This window comes from Pagrus pagrus (assembly GCF_965226575.1).
Source record: "Pagrus pagrus genome assembly, chromosome: 9".
Lineage (NCBI taxonomy): Eukaryota > Metazoa > Chordata > Actinopteri > Spariformes > Sparidae > Pagrus > Pagrus pagrus.
In genome coordinates, this window is record NC_140193.1 from 19,492,434 (window position 1) to 19,511,989 (window position 19,556).

General features: G+C 40.5%; 1 protein-coding gene across 2 annotated transcripts; it reads right to left on the reverse strand.

Moving 5' to 3' along the window:
• Positions 1–2,194: 2,194 nt before the first annotated feature.
• On the reverse strand, positions 2,195–9,988 carry slc5a3b (solute carrier family 5 member 3b). Of its 2 annotated transcripts, none has more exons than XM_084362376.1 (2): positions 9,608–9,988; positions 2,195–4,619 (listed from the first exon to the last, which is right to left on the reverse strand). In XM_084362376.1, exon 2 carries the CDS (start codon positions 4,347–4,349, stop codon positions 2,220–2,222), a length of 2,130 nt encoding a protein of 709 aa, XP_084218502.1. In that variant the 5' UTR covers positions 4,350–4,619; positions 9,608–9,988; the 3' UTR covers positions 2,195–2,219. The 2 variants fall into 2 exon arrangements, with proteins under 2 accessions (XP_084218502.1, XP_084218503.1); XM_084362377.1 differs by having other exon boundaries at positions 9,566–9,988.
• Positions 9,989–19,556: the final 9,568 nt, after the last annotated feature.

The window sequence follows — 19,556 nt, forward strand, 5'->3', positions numbered from 1 at the left end:
TATGGAGCTAAACTGGTAAGAAGCAGAGATTTGTAAGCCACTGATCCTGCCTTTTTGATTGGTTGAATCTTGTGTAAAGACTCCTGCAATCACCCAATCCTCTTCTGGCTCTGAGCAGATTAATAAAGCCTTGCTGGGGTTTATATAACCCTGGTCAACAATAACTGAAAGCCCAAAAATATATAGGGAACACACTGAGTAAGTTTTGAAAACAACCAGTGTGAACAAGTTGCAAAATATCACTGAAAAATAATGGAGCTATTCAAAAGTGTCAATACCAACATAACCACGTGATAAATTGCCACAGCTATTCTGCTCTCATTTTGAAATTTCAGTAAAACAGATGCTTGGACAAGCTGATAATCACATGATCAATAAAGAATGTTCCTAGTGAGTACACAAGTCAACAAATTACCAGACTTTGCATGAGCTCTGAAGCACATTAAAATATCATTTTATTTCAAACATAAACATAAGAATGAGCACACGTGTCTTTTTGTCTCCACAGAAACTTTTATTTTCAGTCTCTAAAAATAAAATCCATAAAAATAAGAACATGTATTCTCTCAGAAAGAAAGGTTTTTAAAGCTCTTTCCCATAGAACAATCATCACTTATCAACCCTCCATATGTTATGCATCATCTACATTAATAATGATTGGCTTGTCACATTATTTCACCGATATTTAGACTGAGGTTATGCAACAATGTGGTCAAATTCAGAAATACACATGAACACAAAGTTTATCTTTATGTCTTTGTATGCTGGGTGTTGATGTGTGGACACCTTGCACTGTTCAAATAATGACAATCAAGAAGGCCAGCAACTTTAGGCACCTGGTTGAATTACCCTTGATAATGTCATGAGTAAGCAAATCCAGTTATGTGCTAATCCTGCAACAAATGTCTGAAATGTCATTTCTGCTTTGCATTATCATTCTCTCTGAAATTGTACTACATGAGAAAGCTGATATATCAAACGGCTTTAAACAAATGTGGAATTCACTGCACAAAATTTTCAGGACGTGAACTTTTTCGTCTCCTGACTTTTTTCTTTTTTTTCCCACTAATCCTAACCCATTGCACGATAAGACACGTTTGGTAAGAAGTTTATGAAAGATGCAATTCAAACAAGACTAAATGACATTTCAGCTCTGCAGTACACTAAACGTACACTGACACACAGTAGATACACAAGAGATAACCTACTATATGGGGAAATCTATATAGTGAGTGATCCAGTGAGCCCTGAATTATATTGTACACGTAAAAATAATGTAGCAGACTCAACACACTTTTTAACGATGTGAAACATGAGAGATATGCATAAAATATAAATTGATACAGAATGATGAGCATTGGTACTTGTGGCTTTTTGTTATGATACAATAGTAGTGCATAAGAAGCTGCATGTTGGTTTTTAAATGTAACACAGAATACAGCCACAAAAAAAATAACAAAAACACAGTAGTAAAAAATGCAATATATAAAGTCCCTCACAGTGACAACACATTTAACAGCCAATGAAAAATGAATAAGTACCATTCTATCGTTTACTAAGTTTGGCTAATTCTTCTTCTAAGATGAAAACATCCAGACAACATCCAGACATTTTTTATTAAATAAAAAAAGGATAATTTCTAATCTTGTGCTTCTTCTCTTCATTCACTGTGCTGCAAAACACGCACATATTCTAAATACCAGATTTCTGCTGTAAGCTTCACAAAATTGTTTTTGATACAATACCTCCAGTCGAATAAATCAAACTCTCGGCAGGAGTGGGAAAAAAAAAGCTTCAATCACAGAATACATTTGGTTTTTACCATACGAAAAAGGAGGACAAATGCATATACGTGTAAGGCAAATATTAAATTAACTTTGAGTACAACAATTCTAAAAATCTCAGTAGGTATTCTGAATGCAGGATTAGCTAACGACAAGTGCTGTACAAAATGGACACACCAGTGCCAATAAGCTTCATAGTCATAAAAGAGTATAATTTTTCTCATATGGAGTAGCTTTAATCATTTAAAAAAATGATTCGATTATGCTTAGATCTCTGTTAGAGAGCTACAGAAAGACAACTGTAAATATTACAGACAGAGCTGCTCAAATCTCTGGAGATTCCACTGTTTGTTTGCAACCCCCAATCCCCCAAGTCACTTCCCCCTTAATAAAAGCTCCCCCCACCAGTCCCCATTAGTTCAGTGCACTGCTAGACTACAGTGAGAAATAAACAAACATGAAGATGCCCAAAGAGCAGACGAGCACCAGACCAAAGTTGAGCAGAACTTTAACTCTAGGTGGCTCGTACAGCATCTCTACAATGTCTTCCTCCTGTACTACTTTTTGCTGAGTGCTCTGTGCTCCCTCCTTACATCCACAAAACCATTCCAGCACACGCAGACACCTGCTAGTCTCTTCATTATCATGGCAGCCTTCCTCTGCTCTGCTCATCTCCATCCTTCCATTACCAAATCGTTCTACAGGGGTGGTGGTAGGGGATGTCTCTGTACTAGGGGTTGCTGGGTCATGTTCAGTGGACGGGACCAAGAGTTTGATGTCCGCCCCATCCAAACACCTCTCCTTTCTGACATCCGCGGGCAGTTCTTTATGGAGGCTTCCATCACCATTATTATGGCTCTTCTCAGTCAGCCTGTAAATTTCCTCACGATCCTTCGTGGGAACCCTTTCAATGCTGCGGAGCCCCCAGAATGTGGTGGTGCGGACCTGCTCCTCATCTGGTGGGGAGGTGCAGAGGCTTACCACCACCGCTACCAATCCTGAAATCCAGAACAGCCCAGCAGCAAAATACATGTAGTGAACTTTGACGATGAAGGCAGGCCTATCATCTGGCTGGTCACAGCGAGGCTGGCGGTAAATAAAAGCTAGGATGAGTCGGAGGGCACCCAGTATGAAACCGGTCATGCCTCCCCAAAATGCGCCCTTCTCATTGCACCGTTTCCAGAACACACCAAGCAGGAAGAGAGCGGCGATCGGTGGAGTGAGGTAGCCAGCAACTTCCTGGATGTAGAGGTATGTCTGTCCACCTTGCATTTCAATAATTACAGGGACCCAGGCAATGCTGATAACCACCATGATCACAACGAATATGCGGGCCACAATCAGCAGCTCACGCTGAGACGCCTTCTGTCTAAAAGTTTGGTAGATGTCCAGTGTAAAGATGGTGCTTGAACTGTTGAAGATCGAGTCTAGATCACTCATCAAGGCAGCGATCATGACCGCCATCATCAGACCCCTGAGTCCCACGGGCATCACTGCCATGACGAGCCGTGGGTAGGCAATGTTTGAGCAACCGGCCTGCGAACCACACACAGCCATGCAGTGCTCAGGCCCAATACAGGCGATCTCGTCAGCAAACAAGATGCGGGAGATCATACCTGGAATAACTATTAGAAACATGGGCAGGACCTTGAGAAATCCAGCCATGAGTGTTGAGCCCTTAGCGTGAGCAATGTTCTTAGCTGCGAGAACTCTCTGAACAATGACCTGGTCTGCACACCAGTACCAAATAGACGCAGGGGTCTGGCCGAGAATGAATCCTGGCCATGGAATGTCTTCATCCAGGGGACCTCGAAGGATGCGTAGAGAGAGTGGTTTTGGCTCAATGCGACAGGAGGGAGAATAGGTGAAGTTTCCTGCGGCCATTATGGCAGAAACATTGGGAACGGCCTGCATGTACTTAGTTCGGACACCCTCTAGCCCACCAACCTTGATGAGGCTGATGGTGGTTAAGGTTAGGGCTCCAACTATCATCAACACTGCCTGAAGTGCATCCGTGTACATTACTGCCACCAATCCACCAGTGACAGTGAGCAGTGCAGTCATACTGATAAGCAGAAAAATAGACAGATAAAGGTTCCACCCTAGGGACTCCTGAATAAAGAGAGCGCCGGCATACAAGTCCACAGACAGCTTGGTAAAAATGTAAAGTAACACAGACAAGAAAGCAAAGTAAACCTTCAGCCTGTTGCTGCCGTAGCGTTTTGACAGGTACTCAGGCATGGTGTAGACTCCCGAGTGGATATAGACAGGGATGAACACCCAGCCAAGCAGCTGCAGAAGTAGAAGTGCATTAAATTCCCATGCTCCAACAGCAAAGCCACTTGCCGCTCCTGACCCAGCCAGGCCTATGAAATGTTCGCTGCCAATGTTGCTGACGAAGAGTGATGCACCTATCACTATCCACGTCATGGAGCGTCCAGCCAGGAAGTAGCCAGTCACAGTGCTGCGATTGGCTTTCCACATGGCAAGAAACCCGATGACTAGCACCACGATAAAATACAGTGCTACCACAGCTATGTCCGCTGCTTCCATTCCAGGACCCATTTTTACAGATCAAAAAAAATCTTACAGCTATACGAGTCCTTGCAAAAAAGGGAACACAAACAGTCAAAGTTATGGATTTAATTGTTAAAAAAGGAGCAATGGAAATGCTCTGCTTTGGTTTGCTGTCTGGATGGAAGCTGTAGTATCCACCGTCAGGTCAAATTCACTAGTCGTGCTTCGGATGGGGTTATCCACCGGCACTGAGGTCGTTCTAGTTTTAGAGGAGGATGTTGTGGGCCTCTGGTCTAGAAAAGCCTAGAGTAAATATTCCTGCAAGACAGCAAAGACAAAGAAAAACACCTCATTAGAGCCTTTATTTGAGAGGGAAACACACCGAACAAAAATGCTTGAACTTTTATAACAGCCTCTCTGAACAGGAGCAGGATTAAAAAAAATTAAAAGTGAGGTTAAAAATTTCAAGAGTCTAACTGAACATCACTAATGGGAAAAATGGTCTTAGCACTCTATAAACCACGGGACGATTAATAAGACTTGCAGTACTTTTCAAGTGCTAGTCCATGGGTTTAACCTATGAATGACTTTCCTCCTTAATCTTTTTAACACAAAGAACCCAAGCCATGCCACTGTAAAATCTTCAAAGACAGATTAAGAGCATTATGTAAGAAATCAAGAAGAGTCAAAAAGGAACAAAAACATCTAGCCAAGAATTATGCATTTCCTACATTACCTAATATCTCTTCTGACTTGTGTCATCTTCACAAGCTTGCACTAATAACAGACATACTTGTATATAGGTAGTCTTAAAGGCACAATTTTCCATGTTTTTGTGGATGTCCAATCAGTGTTGGTAAGTAGTCAATACTGTATAAGCAAGAAATTCTTTAGTGCATGCTGTATTGACTGAAAAAGTCACCTGCTTCAAGATCTGTTCTTCCTCTGACACTAGCATTGTCAAAGAGGAAGTACGGGCTATTTCATCTGGCGCAATGTTGTACTAATGTTGTAATATTGAGGGACAGTCAAGTCAGGTACCAAATGAGAGTAGAAGATTGGATGTAATTAGTGTGAATGCTGACACAATCACACTCTAGATATTCAAATCTTTATACTAATTGCTTTTTGTACTTTAAACTGCAGCGTTAGCTCAGCTGCCAGTTGTGCTCCTCGCTGGTAGCCTGTGTGTGTTGCTGCTGTGTAATTTACTTTGAGGTCTTGCCCTGAAGTTAACAATATAGCTACGTGTGAAAAAGGAGTCAAATGTCAGGAAGTGCTTTGATTTGCATCATTGAGTAAGTTTGTTTAGGACCAAGCAACTTGTTTGCTGAGTGGACGTGGACATAAGAAGCTCAGTGCTCAATGCATCCTGGTACACGTCGGCATTGCCAGCACGGTTCCACAAGCAGAAGAACTCAGCTTTCTTGGTCAATATAATACAAACTGTAAATGTATTGCTTTAATTGATTATACTTATCATCAACACTGATTGGAAATCCACATAAAACTTGTCGAAATATCAGTTTAAGCATTTTTGGAAAATGCCACTTTGTGCACCTCTAATAAAATTGTTGCACTACATTTTATGGTTTAGGCCATGAATACATAAAGAGTAGAGGGATGCAACAGGACATTACCTAATCACATTAAATTACCTCATGCTAGAAGTCAAACCATGAACTTACACCTAGTTGTATGCTATTAACATCTGCTAAATAGTTCAAATTCAATAGATAATTAGACATAATGGTGAGATGGATCAAATTGAGTCCCTATGCCCCAAAAGGTATAATAAGCATGGTGATGTGTGTGCACATCTGCTTTGTTTCCATTTCTTACACACACAACCACACACATACACACACAAACACACACGGTTGGATGTCTGGCCCCTCTTGAGGCTTCAGCCTGCCATGCATGGTCGAAAATAACCCCACGCATTTTGTCTTCACAATCAGGCTTTATGCGTAACCATCCCTCTCAATAAAAGAAGTCTTTGTTTGCATTTTTCCATGTCATCATCAAGGGCTACACTCCACGTGTTCACCATAAACAGTCCAAGAGACTCTGGCTCTGAAATACAGCAAAGTCATTCAAAAGATTAATATAATTTTTTGCAAAATTACATAATGTGGAATTCTAATCACTACCATCCCAGTATGCCAGGACCTACTTCTACAGCCCACACTTAGATCGCTCCCAAAATTATTACGAATTTGGCCCTGCCAGTGCCACAGGGACACTACTTTAGCCCAAGCTGATTCATATATTTGAGTTGAACAAAAACAAGAAGTGTAATTCTTCTATTCTTCCCCTTTCTAAAACTGATCATTGACACTGAAAAAGCAAGGCTCTATCAATGGTGATGAAACAGGAGTACTGCTATGATAAAGATGTGAGCGTGTGCCAGGTATTTAAAAGACAAGAGAGATGGTGAGGCAAACCAGCCGTGACATGCATGAAGCCCAGAGAGGTAAGAATTACCTATACTCTTAAAGGACAAGTTCAACCAAAAATAATAATCCTGTCATACTCACCTCCATACCGATGGAAGTCGGGCTAAGTTTTGTAGTTCACAAAACATTTCTGGAGTTTCACAGCAAACAGCGTTGCAGTATTAGTAGATGGGGAAAAAAACAACCAAAACAAAACTTTAATGGCTCCATATAGCTCATCCAGCATAATACAAGTCTCCGGGAGCCCTAAGACCCCAAACTGATTTGAAAAGATGTTATTTACCCCCTTTTTTAAGCCAAAGCCTTCACAGTAGCTGCTGAGCTAGAAGAGTTAACATGCACACTGTCTGAAGTGGATGCACAACAGTGCAAACAGCGCAATTTGGGGTCTCAGGGCTTCTAGGGACTTAGATTAGGTAGGACAAGCTGTATGGAGCCCTTTAATGTTTTGCTTGGTTGGGTTTTTTTTACGTTTCAAAACAAGTCCCCTTCTACTTCAGTTGTTAAGGAGAATGCTGCAACTCCGTTTTGCTGTGAAACTCCAGAAATGTTTTGCAGACTATGAAACTTCACCTGTATTTCCATCGGCATGCAGGTGAGTAGATAACCATTGAATTTTCATTTATTGGCCAAAACTTCTTTTTTTTCCCAACTTCCTTCATACAACTGAGAGACAGTTCAGATTAATGCTACTCAGGTTCACACAGTTTAAAGGGAGACACTGGTCCAACTGCTTCACCTTTTGCTTTGAGTCATAACAATGAACACAATACCAAATCCAGCTGTATAGGGAAGTGCAGGTGAAACCGTGGCAGAACAGTGGCGTGCCATTGACAGTTGGTGAACAGAACAATGGCTCATTAATTAATGGCCAGCTGTGGCAATGAGCCTAAGACTACCTTTGAGAGTACAAAGAGGAGGCGACACCAGTTCAGTACAGATGCTCCTACTGTATGAGGGGAAGGAAATTTCTAGAACAGTCACTCATTCATCCGACTAGCAAACGAGAGGGGGTTGTAGCCGATTCCGTGGTCTGTCCAGGGACCATGGACCATGGCACGAACCAGTGGTTACTGCCACTAGGGGTGCTAGAGACACTGGTCGTGACCAGCTCATCAGTGGTCGCGACCAGTTGCTCTGTGGCACCGACCAGCTGGTCTGTGGCAGGGACCAGTGGTCACAACCACTAGGGGCGCTAAAGATACTGGTCCTGACCAGCTCCTCAGTGATCTGCCCTGTGGTTCCTGTGGTCTGTGAAGTAGAGATGGGATTTATGGCTCTTTGAGGGGAGCCTCAAAGATCTTGGTGAGCCGTTCCTTTCAAAGAGCCGTTCAAAAAACTGGCTCATTTGACTGATTTTTGTATTTATTAAGTTTTAAGAAGCCAGCCTGGTGGTAACTCATTTCGTCTTGGAAATAATGACTGGGAGGTATGATGGGGTGAGATTTGGAACAAAACAATACAAAATTAGATATCCCACCAATATCTGAGTTTGAATTATTCTGAAATATTGATTATAACGTAGGGCTGCACGATTATGGCCAAAATGATAATCACGATTATTTTTATCAATATTGAAATCACGATTATTAATCACGATTATTCATTATGTTAGGTAAAACATATCTTTTTATTGCACTTTTTAAAAAAAAACCGTATGTGAACAAGGCTTCAAATTGAAACTTAAAATAATAATAAATCATAAATAATAAAATAAAATGTACCCAAGACAAAGGGCAAAAAATAAATATGCTATCTTTTCCTCGCTCGCTCGCTGTCGCGTCGCTGTATGTCAAGAACAGGGTGTCACACTGTTGAATATAATTTGAGGCTGCCGCTGCTGCAGGGTGCGCTCGCTTGCTATTTAGGCAGCTTAATGAAGCCCTAACCTTTCGTTCGCCCCCTGGTGGTTGGCTGACTATTGGGTCGAGAAAGTGCTTGATTTGATATGCAACAGAGCCCGCTTTTTAAATGTTAATATCGCGACGATCATCTTAATTTAATCGTGGCAGCCAAAATCGTGATCGTGATTAAAATTCGATTAATTGTGCAGCCCTATTATAACCTCATTTGACATGTGTGGACTAGATTTTAAAGTCTGATCTGGATTCATTGTAAATATTCCACAAGGTTGCGCAAGGATTTTTTGCGCAAAGGCAGGGTGCACAACTCAGGTAGCGTCATGCTACATTTGCATATCTAATAAGCACCGTGCAGCGGGGATGCACTCCTCCCAATGTAACTTTTTTCCCCTCCTGTTCTCTGTCCCACTCAGGGGAGGACCAAAGGAGGAGCTTTTGTGTGCATCTGCGTGAAACACACAGTGATATTAAGTTCCCAGCTGCGACTCGGTTCCCATCGTTCATGTCAACGAGCCGTTCAAAAGAATCGGTTCGTTCGTGAACGTCACAACACTACTGTGAAGCAGCTTTAGTATTTGCTCCCCTTTCCGGTCGTTTTAGCAGCACTGTTAGCTGGATTAGTGTCAGAGATCATTTTTGTCCCCTGCTGTAGCAAACGCTGCGCATCTTCAAGGAGCATTTGTATTCCTCATAGTTACCCATCTTAAAAGCACTTCATTATATCTAACACACAGTCCAGTCTTGATAATAATGTTACTCAGGTATTTGAAGCATTTCTGCCCGGGCTGACGTCTTTACAGTCAGGGGCAGCTGAGGATAATGAATGATACAGTAGCTGCCATTACTGCAAAACACATCACAACACGCTTAACAATGACACAATGACCACATGTTTTAAAAGATTAAAAACGCCACTCTAGTGCTCCATACACACTTAACTCACCGACCGCCGCTGTTTAGACACAGATACGCACTGAAGAAGTACCTTGTTAGCTAGCGTTAGCACAAAAGCTAAAAGATGCTGCTGGAGGAGGAGGAGGAGGAGGAGTGACTCCCTACTGATGAAGACCTTCGGGATAGATGGCTCCTCTTCCGTGTCAAGAATGTAGATTTAACGGTGGCAGCCCGGTAATTGTCTCTGTGTCTCTGTCTGTGTCCCAGGTGCTGCTGCTACATACCGTCCAACAATGCTGCCTCTCCCACTTATAACGTCTTCATTCAGATCCACGCCCCGCACAAACACGTCACTTATTCTGTGGCAGAGACGCTTCTGGAAATTGTTTCAGCCAAAAATCTTGGCAACATGTGTTGACATGCAAGGTAATGAAAGAAAATAATAACAAGGACAGGTGTGTTGATTTATGTCGTTCACGACGAGACGACACACCCACTCTCCAGGCACAGATCGTGTAACTGCGGAAGAGAATTGACTACTGTGTTTGGATTGGATACTAATGCATTTTAATACTTTGTTGAAAATACAGATTTGTTTGCATATATATGTATATATTTAAAAATTATATATTAAAATCTCATTAAGCTCAGCAAATCTTCCTCAGCATGCAACGAGCATGTAGATGTAAAGGTGGCTAATTAACCTGAAATAACACAGCTTTAATGGCCCTGATCTGTTGCAAATCAAAGAAACTACTAGAAACCGTTGAGGAGCTAATCAGATTATAGGGTGGCGCGTGTAATCTGGAACAATCTAGAAACTGCCAATTGCAGACTCTCTGAAGAAGGATGGGGTTAGTTTCAAAATGTGTATTATTCTCATCCTGTATGTCAATAATAGGCTACTTCCAGTAAGAGACGAAATGTTATCCATACTTGGCTGTTGCAAGCACACGTTTTGGCCTGGCACAGACGCAGCTATTCATACGGATCAAGAGGAAATGATTGTCATTTTAGAGCAATAGATGGAAGCACTCATAGCCCAGCATGACTAATATCTATTGTGCATAGTCCATAGTTTTACTGGTACTCACAGTTAAGCGCAATTAGGTTCACTCTCTGAAAAACAATTCATAATCTCAAATTCTCATCAGACTCTGGGCCGTGAAGTAAACCCCGCCTGTAAAACTATCTTTTTTTTCTTTTTTTTCTTTCTTTCTTTCTTTCTTTACATGCAATGTAGGGTTCACGTCATGATATTGTCTGTATTCTGAGCATAAAAATAAATCAAATATTTAAAATAAAACAAAAACTTCACTGGTCCATAGTTTTCTTTGATACGTCAGAGACTTTTGGTCTAATTAATACGTCAGGCGGGAAATTCAAATCAGTAGCCTACAGCTCAGCACCACGGTCAGAGACACTTCGAATGTGAAACGCAAATATTAAAGCGGTGCCCAAAAACGGCACAATAAAGAAAAATCTGATGAATTTACTGCCAAGCTTCCGAAAATAACAACTATATGTGGAACTGTAAATCCTGACAGACGTGAAGGATGCAGTATGACAGGTGAGTAGGTAAGGGATACTGTATAGTTCGGAGGTTGTTATTGTTAAGCGGAGGGGTTATTTCTCCAGAACAACCGACTAACTGTAGCCTACATAATCCTGCTTATTACACAAATAATAAATAATCACCCACAATGAGGATTGCTCGGTAAAGTTTTCACTTTCACTTTCACTTTCTAGCCTACAGACGTACTGCCTGCCACATAAGAGCCATAAATACAGGATAGGTTTCATAAATAAAAATACAAGCTATAATAAAAAATATTAACCGGCATGTTAGTTAACAACTTTTTTTCTGAAATGTTATAGCCACACAGCCACACACAGCCGACCAGGAAGATGTAGAAAGCAACAGCGAGTTTGACGGGGATGAAACAGGGCAGCCTGCAAAGATAGAGATCAACAGACAGGGTAGCTACATGATATATGAGGGAGACACCCCAGTGTTACCGTCAGATGAGTCCACTGTGCGCCCTGAAGCTTTAGCGCCAGGACAGGGAGAGCGCAGGCCCGCGGGTTCAACATCAAGTCGGGGAGAGAGCATCGTGCACCGTGCGCACTCATGATGTGTGTGTGTTTATGTGTAGCAGCGGGGGGGCGCACGTTTACGTTACGGTGCTGATCAGGCTGCAACACCATGTAGAGTGGACGTGTAGATGTGTGTATAAACTCATAATAATAGCCTAAGAAGAAGAAGAAGAAGAAGAAGAAGAAGAAGAAGAAGAAGAATATTGCAGCATTTACAATAAGTTAACGAGAACCACAACATAACAATAATACAATAATAAACGTGCTAACTGCCATATTGGTGATAACAACCGTCAGCAGCCTCCGCAGTCAGAGGAGAATAAGGTTAACATGGTTGACTTGCAGCAAAACATCCCTGAAGGCACAAAGCTCTGCATGGAGGGAGACAGGGTAAATTTCCACTCACTCCTGCAGACAGATATCTTGGAAATTTCCACTTCACCAAGAACTACATTTCCCAGCAAACCCAGGCTGTGTTGCGTTTTTGTTGTTGTTGCGGAGACGAAACATATATCATCGCCGTTGAGGTAGAGGTTTATCAATCAGTTCACTTGCCGTTTTGTATCGATATCTTTGCGTGTCTCCTTTAATTTGCACGCGTGTGTCCGATAAGCAGACGTGTCTCACGCGTCACAGCTTTGCTACGTGCTGCTGCTACTTATCACGTTATTACATCATAGAGAAAAGGCTGAATTAGATTTAGATCAATAGATTACAGATTACTGTAACTGTAACTAACGACCCCCCTGTTGAGATGGGAGCTCAAGTTTGGGCAGGAAAGTCTGGAAAGTGGTACAGGTTAGTAATGATAGAGGAAAAATCTTAACTTTCAATCTAACCAATGTTATTTTGTCATCAAATTGAATGAAAGAGTTAGCCTAATGATTTTAAATGTCTGGTCATTACCAGATCAGAACCTCAGTATTTTACATCAGTATTTTACATCACAATATGTGGCCATATAAGGACTACATGTTTAAATAGCCTAAATAAAGTATAACAACAAATAAACATAACAATAACAAAACATACCTATAAAAACAAGTGTAACCATAAAGCCCACATGTGCACTAATTGATCTTGGTTAATGCATTATAAAACTGATTCGGTTAATAAATAAATTACACGTATATTGTCTAAAAGCCTTAAGCTTATCATGTATTTTTGAAAAAAATACAAATAACCTATCAAAAAGTTCAATTAAGATCAATTAAGACGTGATTCTTTTACTTTTACTCAAATCTGAATTTGTCACTTGATTGTTTTGAGACAGTGTTTGTGGCAAAACGTCATATAAATGACAGTATAGCAAATAAAATGAAAAAATAAAATAATTGTTATTCATACAGACTTTTAATTTTTATAGGTCTCACGTTTATGAGAAATATGTAGACATTCCATGAATTTATTCCCCATCCGAAATTCTGATCAGAACATTCTCACATAACACAGCAGTCAGCATATAATCATGTTCAAAACACTCACACAATAATTATACAAGCTTCATCCTTTTTTCCTCTGATATAGAAAAGCATGTAGAAGTTATTCTGTTGAATAAATCAAGCTTTAGGGAATAAACTAAAACTAATAACATTAGTATGAAATTAAGCACAGAAGCCAGAAGGAGAGCTTGTGAAGAACATCTGTGCCAGTGAGCACTCAGACGAGCTGAAAGCCAATAGTTTCCCATCATGCATTAAGATTTTGCAGAAGGCAAACACAACACCTGACTGTAGATCAGGGGCGCTGCTTTATGATCTTGTAAGACTATCATTGCCCATATCAGCATGATGCAATGTCATGCATTGTGCAGTGAGTAATTGATCCCACCCAGGCCTGGCTCATCTCCAAAGTGCCTAATGATTGAATAGGATGCTGTTCACTTTGGCCAGCTTTTGCCTTGTCATCCCAGTCATAAGACCAGAATCAGCGCTCAAGAGCAGCTGTGCTTCATGGTTGGTTACAATGAGAATCCATGAGAGGTTGCCAGTTTTGTTCAACCTGGCTGCCCTGCAGGCAGATATAAGTCGTGGGGATGCAAGTTGATACTACAGTTTGAAGCACCTCTAATGTAAATTTGGAACAATGGTAAAATATAGAGTCTAAGAGATTCATTAGAAGAAGGCGTCTGTGTGCCTTGCTTGAGTCCAGCATCCAGATTGGTGATGCTGGAAATTACAAAATGCTCTCAACTAATGCCAACAATTTGAGCCAGGATAATGTTCAGTTGCTATATCTGTGTCTGACTGATGAGATCGTATCAGATTCAAAAGCCTGATGAACTGCGTTGAGTTCACAGAGCTGCCTGATAGTTTGCTCTAAATGCCAGAACTTGTTTAAAACCTTTCAAAGTGATTTTTTCACTGCTTCAAAATGGTCAGATTTGACACACCTAGCTCACTCAATAACTCCAGGGTCAAAGTACAGTCAGTGTAGATTTAATATATTCGTGGACTTCGATTGACCACCAAACTGCAGTGTAATTAATCTACTGTTTTTTGTGGTTACAGACAGTTTGTATATCTGTGTTACTGTTCAAAGCCTTCTTTGTTCCCTCATTAGGCTTCCATTCAGGTTTATGGGGTGGAAGGCCACAGCGCCACAGCTCCAGCCAGAGCGCCTCTCTCTGCTGCCAGCAAACAGAAGAAGATAGATCAAGTGGAACAGGAGCTGGCTCCAGTGTGGGTCAGTTATTTTCAGCCATCTATTGCCTCCAAACTATAACTAGGGATGGAATTAATTAAGTACATTTTCCCAATACTGTACTTAAGTACACTTATGAGGTACTTGTACTTTACTTGAGTATTTCCATTTTTTGCTACTTAATACTTCCACTGCACTACATTTCAGAGGCAAAGACATTCAACAAACGGTGCCCTCTCGATAATGTAAATTAATTGTTATGAAAGAAGGGACCACTTAACAGAACCAATGCTTTCTATTTTTGGAAAAGCCCAATTAATATAAATTTGGGGTCAGAGCTACCTCAGTCTCCACAGTATTTGCATACTTACAAAGATGTCCCTCTCAAGGGCAGTTATATTGCAACAACAAGCAGTTTAGGCTCTGTTTGAACACTTAAATTAATGCTTTTTTAACTAGAAATGTGAGCTACCTGCCGTGATCTTGCTCTCATGTCACAGTGTCCCGACATTGTAGATCATGTAATGCACGGATTTCCTTCCATTCGATGACCAGAAGAAAGAGAGGAAATGGGGTGAGGGAAAATGGGATGCAGGATACCTTTAATATGTTTAACATTGCTTTCTTTTGTCCGTGAATTGGTGGGTTGATTCAACAACCTAGTGTCTATGGCAGAGTTATGGCTGTGACATCTATTTGATATGAATCCCCGCAAAGCTATTTATGGACAAACTTCAGGGGGACGTGAGCTTGTGTACAGGAAAGCACCTTGCTGTCTTGTGTGAAGTCATCCTACTTTGTTGATAGTGCCAACACTGCACAAGTAGGAGAAATATGAGACATGGTCCTTCTGATTAAAATTACTTGAGGAAACAATTTGTAGTTAAATTTTTTCCACAACTGCACAAACAAGCTGTTCTCAGAGGAAAATAAGGTCCCTAGAACACTGTTTGAAGCTAGAATAGCGTCAGGGTCTGCCAAATATAAACAAAGTATATGTATAAGTATAAGTATATATATAACAAAGTAAAACAGTATGAAATTGTGTTGTCCTTTAAGGTCAGCTTGTTTATTCAGTTTATTCAGTCATGAAAAAAAAGAGAGTTTGTTCATTTAGTTTGTTTAGGCATGAAAAATCAGTCAATGAAGATCTTTATCTTCTAATTAAAATTTCGTAACCCAAACTACAAAATGCACCTTTAATGAGAAAGGAAATAAAAATTAAAAAACACATGAAGTGTAAACTTCTGCTGCACAATCCTCTTCATTTTTGATTTAAGATCATGTTTGGGTTTTTTTAATCTTCTTCTGGATCCAAATGGTGACCCAAATACACAAAGTGATGGACAATCATGCTGTTGGTATTGTAGAGAATACCTTAATCTTGGGTTATGTGCATGGATAAATTGTGCAAAACTTAAACATGCACAATGTTTTAGTCGGCAAAATGGCACATCATTTTGCAGGACCACTTTGAGTTGATATTTCCACCAAAATTTTGTTGAAACTGCACAATACATTAGCTACTAGATGCGTTAACGACCAGTTGCACAATGTAATTTTGGGGGGGGGGGGGACAACACAAGAGACATGTCCCCTGCACTTTTTCAAAAGGCCGTTTTGGTCCCCTGCAGTTTTTACCTTCCAAAAACAATGTTACGCTATAGTAAACAGACACACGTCAAGCACTAGAACCAAGCGGAACTGCCGTTTCTTGTGTGATTGGCCGTCCCCGCTGTCACTCCATCTTGCTTGCACACCAGTCTGCTAGTTGCCCAGGAGTCCTTATTAATCTGCCACTGTTAGTTGAACTTGTGCTGCCTGGGTCACGTCAGCTAGAAGGATTGTAATATCAGAGGTTTCATTTACATTAACGTTTGAATCGGTGTCCATGTGCGTGCGTGCGTGTGTGTGTATGTGTGTTTGGTAATAAGGTGCAGCCAGGATGTCTAAAAAAATATAAGTGGACATAAGAGACTTCTTTGGAAGTCAAAGTGTGAGTTACTCAAAGAAATGCGTTGCACCCATCCTGCAAAACCTTCACTGACTACTTACACTGAATTATGGACATTTTATTCAATTTCTCCCCACCTGTGATATTCCTGCCAGTTTGACCTGCCCACCACTGGGTGGTGCTATGTAAATGAGGTCTGTTTACCATATATTCCAAAAATAAGTGTAAAATTGGTGGTACTGAGTTGGAGTGAAGTTGACTAACAAGGTGAAACACAGAAATGGGTGATAACGTTTTGCTACATGCTTCACAACCAGTCAAACCATGAAGGGAACAGTAAACTTAAAAGTAGCAATAGAAAACTAGAAGAACTACTAGAAAACACAGTGAACTGAAAGAGTTAGAGTTTTATTAAAAATACTTGTGTCCCCCCCACCTCTGAAATCAAAATTTCGTCCTTGACCAGTTGTAAGTAAATGTTGTATTACAGAAAAACAGAAGTTCAACGTTCAACATCCTTACCACCAAAGATCACTGACATTTCTTGAGGAGTTGAAGTTTCTCTTTAACTAATAAACAAACAGACAGACAGACAGGGTGAAAACAACCCACTTGGCGAAGGTAACAATAAACCCATTGTTCTCCTCTCTTGCCCAACTTGGTTGTGGCTGAGTGGAAACACAAGTGTACTGTACAGCACTCTCCATGTGTACAGTATGCACATGAGACCATAGCTCCCTCTTTGTTTCACGTTAGTCATAGCCGGGATACCATGAAGTTTGCTGGTTTAACAAACACAAACGGTGGTGAACCTGGGTAACACGTCTTCCAGGTCCGGTTATCAGTGACTGTTTGTGTAATGAGCAATGAGCTCGTCCTGCAAACAATGTTTACTGATAAGATCAAATAAATAAATAACATTCAGAGAGCTTACAGCTACAAAGGCTGTGCGTGTTTCACATTTAATCTGCATCTGTATGTGTAACCATGGTGATAGAGATCCCTCTGAAAATACCAAAAATTCTGTGAATGTTAGAGCTTGTTCAAGGGTGAAAGTCAGACACACAAACATTAAGGGTGTAACAGTACACAGAAGTTTTGGTCTTTTCACAGTCAACAACAACACATGAGATAACTGAACACACTTTAAATGGTGTTTATGCAGAAGTAACCAGCTTATCACTGTCCCACTTTTAGAGCACAGCGGGCAGGTACTGTGCTTTCCAATACTGCCGTTTCTCACCGTGTCTGTGTAAAGCCTTTCTATTATTAGGCATACTTTCCATTGGTAAATACTGTACTATGTCATTGAGTCTATAAAAAGATTTTCTACTATAACAGTGAGCTCATGTCCTCTGGTGCTACATGGATAGAATAAGTGCAAATGATTGTTAGAAACCCTGTTTGATATTTATATGAGACAAAAGGCTTCAAAACATGTAGAATATTAGTTGCAATAGAAGTTTTACTAACCGATCTGTAAACATGTTTAGCAGGTCTTGTCTACAGTGTTATTTAACAGTAGCCTATTGTGTACTTTAGTGGAATTTGTTTGCTTGTCACTATCAATTTCATGCAAATTTGTTAAAATAAACCGTGAAATAATGTGGTACCAGCTTATATTTAAAAAAAGCCAACTTCAAATTCAAGGTGTTTTATTCTTTTATTTTATGGTTGTTTTTTTCCTGGGATTTCTCTCTATGTGGATACACATGATGCCATGATGTGTAATTTTAATGGTTTGCCTAACTGTGAACAGTTCTGGTTATTTCCTCTGACAAAGCAGTTTTCAGATTTGTGAAAATAAACATTTTGTTGAAAAAAACAAGACTTGCAGGTCAGTTAAGTACCTGGATGTCAGGGGGAGCACAAGGAAACAATGGCTATTGCTATTCAATATTTTGTTTTCTATATTCAGCTAATGCCTTTTATTCCTTAACATACATCATTTGTGCTATGTTAGGACATTAAAGTCTTTTAGATTACTCACTTTTCAAAATGATTCACTGTTGTTATTTTATACGTCATTGTTTATTGGCAACATTACCAGAGTGAAAGCAGATACAAGCAGGTTCAAAAATGTTTGCATAATACTGGAGCTCCATCTAGAGACACAAACTTGTACATGCCCGTCCTGGTGTCCACATGCAGTCTGTTATCTGCCTAAACAAGTTATAACAAAAGCCCAAGTTGAAAGTGTATTATTTTCAGAACATTGCTTCTGACATACAACAAAATATTGTTAATAGGACTAGAAATGCAAACTTTACAGTACATCACAGGGACGAAAAGATCTCATATTCATAATGAGAGGATAGTGCAGGACTGGTGTGACACAAATATGAGGTATTTTACTCAAATTAGGAACAGGTAGACTTATTATTCACTGTAATCTATTTAGATTACAGTGAATAATACTCTTGCCATAACTGCATCAAGCCAGCGACCCACTGACATCACCAAACCTTTGCATTCTTCTTTTGTGATGCTTTTCCAGGCTTTCACTGCAGCTTCTTTCAGTTGTTGTTTGTTTCAGGGGGTTTCTCCCTTCAGTCTCCTCTTTAGCAGGTAAAATGCATGCTCAATAGGGTTCAAGTCTGGAGATTGACTTGGCCGGTTTAAAACCTTCCACTTTTTGGGTCGTTGGCTTGCTGCATGATGAAGGATCTCCCGATCAGTTTGGTTCCATCTCTCTTTAAATTGGCAGACAACATGTTTCTGTAGACTTACTTTGCTGCTGCCAACATGTGTTACATCATCAATGAAGATCAACGAGCCAATCCCAGAAGAAGCCATGCAAGCCCCAAGCCATGATATTAGCTCCACCTTGATCCACAGATGAGTTTGTGTGTTTGGAATCATGAGCAGATCTTTTCTCTCTCCACACATTAGCCTTTGCATCTTCTGGTGTGGCCTCTGTACTTTTGTTCCCAAAGTCTTCTGCGAACGGAGGATTGTGATACCTTCACTCCTGCCCTCTGGAGGTTGTTGGTGATGTCACTGACAGTTGTTTTAGGTTTTTTTTCTTTACAGCTCTCACAATGTTTCTGTCATCAACTGCTGATGTTTTCCTTTGTCTACCAGCTCAACATCTGTTGCTGAGTACACCAGTGGTTTCTTTCTTCTTCAGGACATTCAAAATGATTGTACTGACTATGGCCAATGTTTGTGCAATGGCTCTGACTGATTTTCCATCTTCTCTCAGCGTCAAAATTGTTTGCTTTTCTCCCGTAGACAGCTCTCTGGTCTTCGTGTTGGTTACACCTTTTTAACTATAAATGCCTGGACATTTTGCTCACTTGAAAAATGGGTGGGTTCAAACAAAAGTTGCTATCTTCTAAGTTCT

Coding starts and splice junctions, on each gene's coding strand:
- slc5a3b (XM_084362376.1), bottom strand. CDS start 4,349: ATGGGTCCTGGAATGGAAGCAGCGGACATAGCTGTGGTAGCACTGTAT.